This window comes from Nothoprocta perdicaria, unplaced genomic scaffold (genome assembly GCF_003342845.1).
Source record: "Nothoprocta perdicaria isolate Ctin4 unplaced genomic scaffold, notPer1 scaffold_109, whole genome shotgun sequence".
NCBI classification, from domain to species: domain Eukaryota; kingdom Metazoa; phylum Chordata; class Aves; order Tinamiformes; family Tinamidae; genus Nothoprocta; species Nothoprocta perdicaria.
The window spans coordinates 1,564,024-1,576,204 of record NW_020454194.1 but is presented as its reverse complement, the minus strand read 5'-3'; the positions used below and the strand labels follow the sequence as shown (position 1 = coordinate 1,576,204).

Here is a 12,181-nt window from a genome sequence, read left to right as displayed (position 1 = left end):
TGGACATCAAACTTCAAAAATTCGCGACAGTTAAGGAAGGATGATTACTTTCCTCCCTCAGCACATGCATCCCCCTGCACTTACACTAACAGATGCCGCTGTTTACAGAAATTATTGTCATTTTTCACTGAGCTTCACTGTGTTCTATGTGTCACATTGTCACTGTGTTTCTTTCCAGTGCCTCTATTCCATCACCTGGCAAATGTGCCCACGCCACATCTCTGATGCCTGAAGACCTCCAAACTATGAAGTCCCTGGTCAAACGCTCACACCTCCAACTAGCTGCCTTTGCTCTGGGCACAGTAGGCTGGATCATGTGCACTATTTCAATGGGACTTGTGGGCTGGAGAGTGTGGCACGTGGACAACACCACTGTTATCTCCTCTGGCATTGCCTGGGTGGGAATTTGGAAAGTCTGCTTTATCAGTTACCTTCATGTCTCACCTGGCTATGAAGAACAGTTCTGTCATAAATTCAAGGCGTTCGAGTCCTTCGTCCCTCATGAAATTTATGCTGCTCAAGGTCTCCTGTTGATTGCCATGATCTTGGGTTTGGTGGCACTGACTGCCACAATATTTGCTCTGAGAAATATTTATATGGGAATAGCTAACAAAACTATTACCCATTTCTTCCTGGTTGGTGGCTTCTTCTTCATATTTTCTGGTTTGTGTGTCCTAATTCCAGTGAGTTGGAATTTCTATTCTGTAGCACGCAATGAGAGCATTGCTTTTCCTCCATCTTACCACATGCCCTCCAGTCCAGTGTCACAGGAGGTTGGTGCTGCAATTCCTATTGGGATTATAGCTGTTATCCTGCTGCTGCTAAGTGGGACTTTTTCTCTCTCATATGTATTTCCTGCAATCTCAAACACTATCATGCAGTCCTGACAGGGTAAATCCCCACGCTCTTTTTGAACAATAAGAGCACAGTCAGACTATGATGATGATGGCACGAGAGATTTTATATTCAAGGAATTATAGGACTTAATCTCTCACCCACAGTAGTCACATTATTTTGCTATATATCAGCTGGGTGAATAACCATATTTGTCACATATGGTCAGAGGTTCATCTTTGAGATAAATACTGTTGAGCAGGAACTGTGGCTGAGTTTTATTGGTTATCCCCTTTTACATATGCAATCTTTGATTAATTTATTTTTAATGTAAGATATTTACTATGTTCAGGTAGCTAGCTCTAACTCACCTGTGAGAAAATGTGAAGTGATGCTTGTTAAATGTGAATTTGTCTCCTTATTACTACAATATTTTGTTCATTATTCAGTGGCAGCTGTAGCAAAGTGCATTCTGTGACAAGTCAAGACTTTTAATACAAATAATTTGAGCTTCATCATGGTTGTGTCAAATGAGTCTTCACTGATTTGCTTTACAAAGATCTTGCCAATTGCTCTTCTTCCTCGAGGGCGTATAAAGAGCTGTTTCTCTAATGCTTCTTTTTTTTATGAGGTTATTTGCATTTCATGTTGCAACATCTTTGCTTGTGGGCAAGGTGTGCTCTGAGTTCCTCACTCACACAGAGTCAGAAAATCTGCAAGCACATTCTTCTTAGTCAGAGGCTTCACTGAATCCAAAGGTATTGCGAAAGACGGAGACTTCTTTAACAAGTTGTAACTTCTTTTACAAAAGCTGCTGTCAAAAGCAATCCTTTCAGTAATCAGTAATATTCTGTACRACTTTTAAAGCATGATTCATACTAACCTGAATTAGACATCTGTGTCTAGACTGGTCATGTTAGGATCTCATTATAGTCAATGGAGCAAAAGAAAACATACTAGGACAGTATTTGCCTCTTTCCAGAACAGATATGTAGATTGGTTGGAAGGGTACGTGCTTCCCAAGAAGTCTCTATTTCTCTTGATTCACTGTAATGATCATAATAACTACAACTGCTAACTCAGGCATGCACAACCGTAACTTCACCTATGCCTGATAAGCTGAGGAGAAATAAATACACCACATTAGTGGCATTTTATATTGCCAATCCCATCAAAAGAAAAAAATCCCAAATGTCACGATAAGGAAAGCTAAAAAAAAAATCAAGAAGGAGGAATGAAAAAAGTGTTGAAAAAAATATGATCTGTTGAAAGCAGGTTCCACTAAATGTCACTACCATTTCAAAGAAATGCTACAAGAATCCAAGCAATGTAGTTTTTCTGTTTAATTATCTTTCTTCCGTTTTCTAACATTCATGGATTCAGCTATGCAAGAAAATGTAAAATACTGGCAAGCCTGTTCTTATTGCTTATGAYGCTGAATCTTGGTAAGTATTTTGGCTTTCAGGTTTGGAATTAGAGAACGGAAAGTAAAGCGACCTTTTGCAAATCTCCCAGTCTTTCTTTGAAGAGGAAATGTAACTCTCCAGCTCTTCAAGCTTTACCACCTCTACCATGTATCCCTCTTTTTCCTGGGATCCCAATTAATACTGTCTCTGTTTGGCCAGTCCAGATTGCCATTACTTGTTCTTTCTGCTTTAGTTTCAACTCATCTGAAGTCATTAGACATATAAAGAGAGATAAAAGGAATTTATTTCTTTATTAATCTTGATTTGTCTAATATTCTATCATCCTTATGAATCTCTTCTTTTTATCTTGCACTTCTTCCTCACCCAATGCCAGCACAATTTTTTTTTCTACTTTTTCCACAAAGTCTTGACTTTGTTACACAGCACATTAATTTCCGATCTAGTCTTCCAGTCTTCTCTGAAACAGTGGCTTATCTCAACACTTTCAATATTTCATTTGCACTTTTATGTGTTTTGGTTGTTTACAAAGTTGCAAGGCACTTTTAAATGTTTTTTGAATTAAGGCTTAGTAGCTTTTTTTACTTTATCTTTTTTCTAGTTTTATTTCTACAGTGCATCCTATACTATGTTGGTGTGTTTCATTTTTAAATGCTCAAGTAAATGGAATAGCTATTTTTTCCTAGAGTGCCTACAATAAAATTAGATTTTATCTTATTGTAATTATATGAAAAATCTGTATCCATATGTTTACACCATTGTTTCCCCATACTAATAAAATATTAATATTTCTTGGAACGAATTTGAAGTTTATCAAGAAGTGAGTGATTCTATGACCCATTTGAGATTACGTATGCTCAGAAATGTCTATAAACCCAATTGCATTTTAGTTATATTCACTAAATAATGGATTAGGTATATATTTGATCTTCCTGGCTTAAAGAAAAAACAACAGGCAACATCAAGAACACAACAAATTTTGACATTGCTGCCACAGCTGTTTCTGTCAGGAATTCTGTCCATTTGTCCTGACATGTGACTGTGAGACACAGGTCATGTGTCAAATTTAGGTTAGATATTAAGAAAATTCTCTAGCCGAACACTGGAGTGGATTGTCTAAGGAGATGTGTGTCCTTTAAAAAACATATTTTATTAAAAATAAGTTTAGACATATATTGACATGAATAACACAGGCATAAGTCATCCTGTCTCACATCAGAGGGATGATCTAGATGGAAGTTTTGAGGTCCTTTCTGATGGTATATTTCCTATGTTTCCGATATATTAGTCTATAAATAGTTACATGAACCAGATCATATGTTGATATATGTTAAAATGGAACCTATGATCAAATACCAGGGTAATAATTACTTTCTGAAGTAATCTTTAGGCAGCTACTCTATAGCCTGGCCCCACTATTATTTATAGCAGCACAAGTGAGGAGAGGCAGCAAACTGCAGCACCAGGACAGGGATGAGTGGTCAGGGCCTTGAGGTAGAAAGGTAAGGGGTGAAAGCTTCCTGAGGCAATTTCACCACTGAACAGATCATATCGTGAACCTCCATCTTCATCTTCAGAGCAGATCCGGACCTGCTGCCTTCCCAGGGACAGCTCTGCTGGCTCTGTGAGTCCCACCCTGTCTAGGAATGTCTCTGTGCCGGCCTCAGCCTAYGTATGAACCAGTCTGGCAGTTTTTTTGAGTTGACAATAAACAAGTATCTTGTGATTAGCTCACATGTCTGAATTCACTGCTGGAGGAAGGATCTCAATCCCAAGGCTCTCTTTGGCTCTGTATCTGCTGGATATCTGGGCATAATGATAAGACATCCATCTCTTCTACCTGCATAATATGTCTCACTGGAATAATGTATTACATGCTGCACTTTATTAACCTTGTTTATTTGTGCCCATCTACCGCATTTGTCAATTTATGATGCTAGACCAAAATATGTGTGAAAATATGTTGACTAAGAAATGCTCAAAGGTGAATGCTCCATGCTCAAATAGTGAATGAAGCTTAAAAAATCCCTAATAGCACATAAAGGCAATAGTATAAAGCCTACTGAGATTTCCTTCCAAAGTGGAAATGCAATTCACACCAATATTCTTCTATGTTAATGGAAAAGATTTGGAAATATTGTACTGAAAAGTAGGCCATCCAAATTATTTGAGTTACACCAGTAAACATTTTTTTATTCAAGTCAGCAATTTTACATGAAAACTATCTTAATTGCTGATTGTGAGCTCTTTAGCTTCTTTAAAACAATGGGAGTCTGAGAAAGAAATGTCTTTGTTGTCACATGTTTTATGGTATATTACAATGATGAGAGTGAGGGTGTTTTGAAGAGAAAGCTAATTTTAGACCTTGGGCCATTTTTCCCTTAGAACGGAAAAACTGAAATGTCACAGGCAATTTCCTGCTCTTTTGGTCATTAAAATACTTCAGGACAAAGAGTTTTTGCTTAAAAAATCTAAGTCTAGCTGGCGCAGTTTTTAACAGCAAATTATTTTCTTAAAATATGAAACCAATGTACATTAAATTAAAGGTTCCTAGATGAGACATGTTATCTGTGAAAATATACCTTTTTCAAAACCGAGCTGGAAATACTTTCATTCTTGTTAACCTCCGTACTGTCAGGTTCAGTATTAGCTCATAAAAAGATTTTTTTTCAACCAAAATATTCTCTTGCTGCTGCTCAAATAATTTACTCTATTTCCCTCACACAAGAAAAACRAGACCGCTAATGAGCATGCTAGCTCTCAGTTACTGCACCAAAAGGCACTATATGCCAATCAAAAAAATTCTAAGTGATTCTCAGAATTATAAAGCCAATAAACCTTGCCTCATAATTTGGAATGGAGTGCAGTATGCTTTGTTAAAATCCAGTTTACTGAAAAACACGTCAATCCCTTTCTCTTGGGATATGTTTGGAAAAGCCTAATACAAGGTTAATTCCCAGAATGATATTTTGAAGAGGCATGTAAACCCTGAGTGGAGACAAACCAAGCACCGTAAAAAGTTACGGCATTTGCAAGCTGTTTTTCAGCATCTCAGTGTGCAAGCCCTTTATGGCACAAACATTTAAAAAAGATAGATCTTGTTTTGGATGAACATTGCCAAAATATTACCAGATACCTGAGGTGAGCTAATGGGAACAAGTTGTGCATGCCAGCCAGACCTGTCCCACATGCTCTCGGTGAAGACCTTGCAAGTGGGAGCGAGTGCATATGGGAGACTGTGAACTAGACGTATCACATCACATCCACTGTGTAGATACTGTGTAGATATATCATAGCTGCCAGCTGACTAAAATCAAGGAAAAACAAAAGCAAACCAAAACAAAACAAAAACCAAGAACCTGAGGCAATAGGATTGCTTAAGAATCCCACAGGCCATGGAATTGGGAATGAACCATTCAGAGTGTAGTTTGGAAATGTCAAGCAATATTGCTGAACGCCAATTTGAAGATATGGGAAAAGACTGGCCAATATGGAGACTTTTCTCTTATCTTGAAAATGGATTTTCTGGAACAAAAGCTGTATGTGGAATTGTGCTTCCTCTAACTGTACAAGATCCCATGGGAAATGCAGCCTGACATGTCTGCTCTTCCTTGCACTCTTGGAAGAGTTGTACGATGTCCAGCAGCTAGCCATAGCCAAAGAAAAGGACTAGATTTTGGGATCAATTTTGGAGTCATATATATAACATACATATATAGATATATGTAAAATGAGGATAGTAGCAACTGACAGAATGTTATGACAATTATGTCATTGTCAAGGCCATTGGGGTCCTGGGGTGCATTAAGAAGAGCATCTCCAGTGGGTCGAGGGACGTGATCGTCCCCCTCTACTCAGCCCTGGTGAGGCCACATCTGGAGACTGTGTCCAGTTCTGGGCTCCCCAGTACAAGAGGGATGTGGAGCTGCTGGAGAGAGTCCAGCGCAGGGCTACGRGGATGATCAGAGGCCTGGAACATCTGCCCTATGAGCAAAGGCTGAGGGAGCTGGGCCTGTTCCGCCTGGAGAAGAGGAGGCTGAGGGGGGACCTGATCAGTGTCTATAAATACCTCAAGGGAGGGAGTGAGGAAGATGAAGCCAACCTCAGTGGTGGCCACCAATAAAACTAAAGGAAATGACCATGAACTGAAGCATCAAAAGTTCCACAGGAACTTAAGGAAACACTTCTTGACAGTGAGGGTGMCAGAGCCCTGGAACAGGCTGCCCAGAGAGGTTGTGGAGTCTCCTTCTCTGGAGGTCTTCCAAACCCGCTTGGACACAGCCCTGTGCCACATGCTCTAGCTGACCCTGTGTGTACAGGGAGGTTGGACTCAATGATCTCTGAGGTCTCTTCCAATCTTAATGTTTCTATGATTCAATACATACATTAAAGATTAGTGTGATGGGAATGACAGCAGGCCTTGAAATAGGTCTGCTGGAGTCCTGGGTTCCCTTTGCGCTCCCCAGCCATACTCAGAGATGCATAACTCCYTTGGATGTCCAAAGCCATCTATGCTATTGTGGATGTGTGACAGAGCAGAGAAAGATGAGGTCCTAGAAGACCAAGGGGAAAAAATACAGACAGAAAGGGAAGAAAGAAAAGAGGCTATGAAAAGGACAAAATAAAAAACAAATATTATTGTTAAAGGGAAGAAAGAAAAGAGGCTATGAAATGGACAAAATAAAAAACAAACATTATTGTTGCTATTTCAAGTAATAATAATAATAAATATGCACTAAAATTTATAGCAATATCTAAGGTGGCTGACTAACAGGTGACAGGATGAATAAGGCCAAGCAGAGGTGCTGAGGGCTCCACTCACCCAACCGAATGCAGGCAGCATGGATGTATGTTGAACGCCACTGGCTTGCCTGCCTGCCCAAGTGAGGCATCAAAATTGTTCTATTTCTTTTTACTCCCAGAATGTCCACACAGGGTTTGGCTGAGGTGGGGCKGCAGGAGTTTGCAAAGCTCTCCAGACCATGCCTTGCTCTGCAACTAGTAAGCACCACCAACCAGTGTGGACTGTGTTTTGGCTGGACTGGACATTGTCCCCTCTGCTGTTTCCTGAGTGGGTAACTGGGAAGGTTAACAGTGGCCGCTGAGTCTCCAGGGACCTTCAGCTAATGGTCTGTTATAGTTTCAGGCTCACTGATGTCTCTGCTCTCCAGGAAATCTTGATTGCTCAGGTGCTTTTACTGGCCGATACAATCCTGGGAGCACTAGGGGTAAAAAATACAGCCCTTAATACGTTTTTATCTGCTTGAAATGCAGATTTTCAGCTTTTCCTAGCTAGGGAAATCTTATTCACTGGGGAATGCTCTCCACTTCTGTGGGCTGGGACTGCTATTCTGCAATGCACAATCCTAGTATCTCATTTTCTCATCCTTTGCACATGCCCTTCAGCCTAGAGGCACAGGAAGCTGGTGCTGCGATGCCTACTGGGATTAGAGCTGTTATCCCAATGCTCATGAGTGGGACCCTTTCTCCCTCTTATAAACATACTATTGTGCTGGATGCCAAAGGTCCTCCTGATAATATGGGCTTCAGATGCCTTTGAGAAATCTGAAGCAGAGCTACAAGATAAACATAGAAACTGAGTGACTTCATCTGTTCAAGGAGCTCTCTGGGCTCAGCTACGACTTTTTAGTGGCGTTTATAATTTGCTCTTTGAACTTAGGAGAGCAAAAATAAACTACAAAATAAAAGATTTTTGCTAAAATAATTATTGCTTATTAACTAAACCTGAAAGTCTGCCGTGTCTCAGCTGGGTAGGGGTATTTCACTTCAGTGTTGCTGATAAGTGTCATTTGTGAGGTGACTTTCTGCATATGTGATCTTAATATTGTTTTGCTTGCTTTTTAGAACCACGTGAATTTTCAAAAATGTGTTCATTTCACTGAATTGTGCCTTCTGTAACCAAATGCTCTGTCAGCAGACTTGTTGCTGGAAAGCTTAATGTACCTAAGGGATGCTTTTCAATAATATCTTGTTAGGGCTAACCTTCACCAGTTCAATCAGAAATTACAGCCTGGGCTATGCAGGACCRGAGATTTGTCACGGTTAAGCATAGCTCTAAATATTGTAACCGTATGGTAGGGCTAAAATAGATTAGTTGAAATGTTTGTACTTTTTAGTGTTGTAGACCAGCTGGTACATTATCATTCTGGCAGGAAGGAGCTCACCATATGCCAGTTAATCCTATCAGTCTGTGATTGCTGACTCTGGCTATAGTGCATGAAGCTATCAACATAACTAGCCACAAGAGTGTTAATACCTTATCTTCACAATACTGCTTCCCAGAAATGTTTGTGTGCACTAGGAGATCTCTCTATAAATATCTCCGTTTCCATTGACAACCCAGGAATCCCGATAGTTACATTTGGCAGCTGCACGTCTGTAGCTGCTTTGCTGTCAACTTTGCACAGTTTACCCTAACCAAGCCCAGCATTCCCTGTGATCCTGCTGGCCTCCACCTCAACGCCGACATGGACTGTATCCAAAGCTGGCCAAATCTTCAGCGCTTCCCAGGTCTTTGGGATTTGCACCTTTTCCTGGGTGCATCACCCTGGTTAGTCTGGGGCGTTTGCTGTCGTGTGTCTCTATATTAACAGGCTGGCTATCACACCATTAGAAGAAAGCTTTAACGTTATGCACAGACCTGTGCCAACAAGAGTTTTGTTGAGAGATTTCGAAGCTGAGATCTGAACATGTAAACAGCAATCATCTAAAGCCTGTCATTATCTGACAGAAACGGTTACTTCTGGCAAAAGTGTCACTTGCTTGGTGAGCATTGCTTTGAGAAAAACACTTTACAGTGACACTACACCTCTCTGGCAAAAAAAGCAAAGTATTCTGGAGTAGACCTAACTAAAACGAAGCCTAGTGTGAAAAGAAGATTCAGGCTCTTAGCCTGGTTCTTTCAAGAGTCTGGTCATGGAAGTGGTAGGGAATTCAGAATAGGTCTCGGCAGGAGTGCTCTTTAATACCAGGTAAAAAAGGCTAAGCTTTGACATGTGGTGCTAACAGCACAGAGGATGTGCTGTTAAAGATTCTCATCTTCAGCTAGACAAATATTAGATAGCGTGAAGAAAGATTGGGGTTTAAATTTTGTTGTTYGTTAGTTATCAGCTGGTGGTTATTAGCTCTCAGCTAATAACTTGGTCCACTGCAGTCTGATGAACTAAGCCACAATGGGAAGATTCAGCCCCAAAGCCAGTTGAACCCATTGTATACAAAAAATCTTAGAAATTGTGCCAGTAAAAGAAGCTTAAATTAACACAGACTCTTACGAATGTTGTCTGAGGACTTTAGTGATGACAAATAAACAAGAAAGCAACAAGTCTCAAGTTAAAAAAAATCTTCWTCTTTTACACCAGAAGCAATTTTAACCAAAGTAGATAGACCTAGTAATGATAACTTCTACTTTCAAGYTTTTATGAATCACAAAGTTTTCTATACAAGTCTGCTTTTTGCAGTTTGGTGTTGRTGACCAAAGTCTGGATTAGGAACCACAAAAATGCTGTTACCAAGCTCCTGTGGTAAGTGATCTAATCTGTGAGCAATGACCAGACACAGAGCTGCTCAGGGATTCATTCATGTCTGAAAAGCACTCAGAAAATTATGTGTAYTGCTCAAACCAAGACCTGTGCTAAGGAGCAGTGAGTAAGGGTGAGTCGTAAGCAAGCAGCTATCAGCTTCTTGCTGATAGACTTCTTTGAGGCAAATAATTACCGTGAAAAGATTATCAGCTGATATTATACAATGAAGCCAACTACCATTAGCTGAGAAAATGGATCCTGTCACTTAAGAGACCTACATAAAGATTAAATATGCTACCTCTTTGTTAACCTTAGTTTAGTCTCCACTTACTAAGTAGCTGGCAACAGGATTATAAAAAAAAACTTCCTGTAATTTATGATATATGCTCTGTTTATTTGACTGAGACCATTTTTCTGATCACTAGTTAGGTAGTAGTACTCTTATTTTTCATGTGAACTTATTATCTCTTTTTTTTCTTCCTTTTGATGARCCATGCTGTATTTCTTCAGTAAAAATTGAAAAGCTGGAAGGTTAATGTTGAGAGAAATAACTTCTATCAAGCCTGGGGATTCTTGCAGAACGATAACAACAAAACCAAAACAAAAAAAAGGAGAGTTGATCTTGATGGAGGAATTTTCTAATCTGGAAAAAAAAAAAGGCATGAAAGAAAGTTTTTCTTAATGAATTTAAGAAAAATTGTTGAAAGAGGATKGCTGTGAAAACAATTTGACCCAGTGTTTTAGACACAGATGCAGTAGAAGTACTGCTGATTTGCAACTGCCATCTACCAACTGCTATGACGCCTTGCCAAGTTCCTTTAATGGAAATCTACTCCCTTTAACAACTTGAATGCTGATTAAAAACAAAAAAACAAACAAACAAAAAAGAATTTTTCTGGTTAAATATTCAACTTAAAATCATAGTTATTTTGAGATCTTTTTATTTTAGACGCAACCTACTGGCAGAGTGAAATCAAACTAATAATCTATTATTGTTACAAGCTTCTGAAATTGCTGTTTTGCTTCACCTGCTATAAATCTGCGCTAGAATGAAGAATGTCTTGGTACCAATTTCAGTCAAATGTTTGGATGGCCACACCTTTACMTGCTCTAACATGAATTTCAGAAGGGCAAACATCTGATTTTTATTCCTAGAACAGTGGATATTCGATTATTTATTGAATAAAATTCAATGTTATTAATAAATAGATTAGAAAGCCCTTTGGCCTTATGCACAAAGTCCCCCACACAGCTAAATGTTAGGGAACTCTGGGGACTCCTCTGTTCCTGACCYTGCATAAGGATCCTCAAGCAGCAAGGACTGAAAGACTTCTACCATAAAAGCTTGGCTAAACACCAAGGAGTTCAGAAGTGAAAATAACTGAGGAACATGCCACCTTGTTAGAACMGGAGGTTTTAACCCAAGTTACCAAAATGTGCTCTGCTAAGAGAAAATGCTCATTAATGCTTGTGCTTGTATTTTAATAGCAGTCACCRTGGCTTGGGAAGGGCTGGGGCCACCTCTCACCCCTCACAACCTTATATCAGACCTCTTCCATGGCAAATTCTATGTATGTGAGAACCAACCTGAATCTTTCTAACATTCATAGAGAAAATATTTATTCTCAGTTTGACTCCCTGCTTTCAAATTGAGTATTTAGAACAAAAGATTCATTAGACATTAAATCGAAGTGGAGGACTGCGGTGCTTGGCAAAAGATGGACTGGCACCTCATAGGCTATGTTGTTCAAAGCCTTGTAAAGCTATGGTTTCATTAGAGTTATTTGCATTGCATGCTTTTTAAAYGCACCTACACTACAGACAATAAAATTCTGTCTCCTGCAACAGGGGTCTTTGAAATAAGTAATCTATACCTATTATTATTATTGATTAACTATAAAAAAAGTACAAGATACAGCTGACAGGAGAAAATATTTAGTTCTGCAGCTGGAAATGACTTTCAACTGTTATCTTCTCAGCCAAGTTATTTATTAAAAATAAACAATTAAAAAAATAGGAAAAAAGAGCAGGAGCCTAAATCTAGACCAAATCATGTGGCAGTGCATGCAAGTATGGAAGTTCTTTATTTAAAAGCATGGGAAATGAGGAGAGAGCACTTTTAAAAGGAAGAACTGCAAGTCTGAGAAAAGACCTTAACTGGGTAAATTTGCCAAGGCTGAGATGGAGAAATACTGTTCCCAGTGGCCAAATGTTAAATGTTTGCAGGTTTTTAGGTTAGCTCRATTTACTACAGCGTAACTCCTGTATATGGCCATGGCCATGGCTTTCTGATTGCTTCCACTGCTCAGAACATATGAGCGTTGCAAAAACTTCTTAAACATCTTTCTTGGCCTGAAAAGGGATTGTCCTACGTAATTGTCT

At 39.3% G+C, this 12,181-nt stretch overlaps 1 protein-coding gene across 1 annotated transcript; it reads left to right on the top strand.

Moving 5' to 3' along the window:
* Nucleotides 1–245: 245 nt before the first annotated feature.
* On the top strand, nucleotides 246–887 carry CLDN34 (claudin 34). The gene has a single exon (XM_026047098.1). It carries the CDS (start codon nucleotides 246–248, stop codon nucleotides 885–887), a length of 642 nt encoding a protein of 213 aa, XP_025902883.1.
* Nucleotides 888–12,181: the final 11,294 nt, after the last annotated feature.

Coding starts and splice junctions, on each gene's coding strand:
- CLDN34 (XM_026047098.1), top strand. CDS start 246: ATGAAGTCCCTGGTCAAACGCTCACACCTCCAACTAGCTGCCTTTGCT.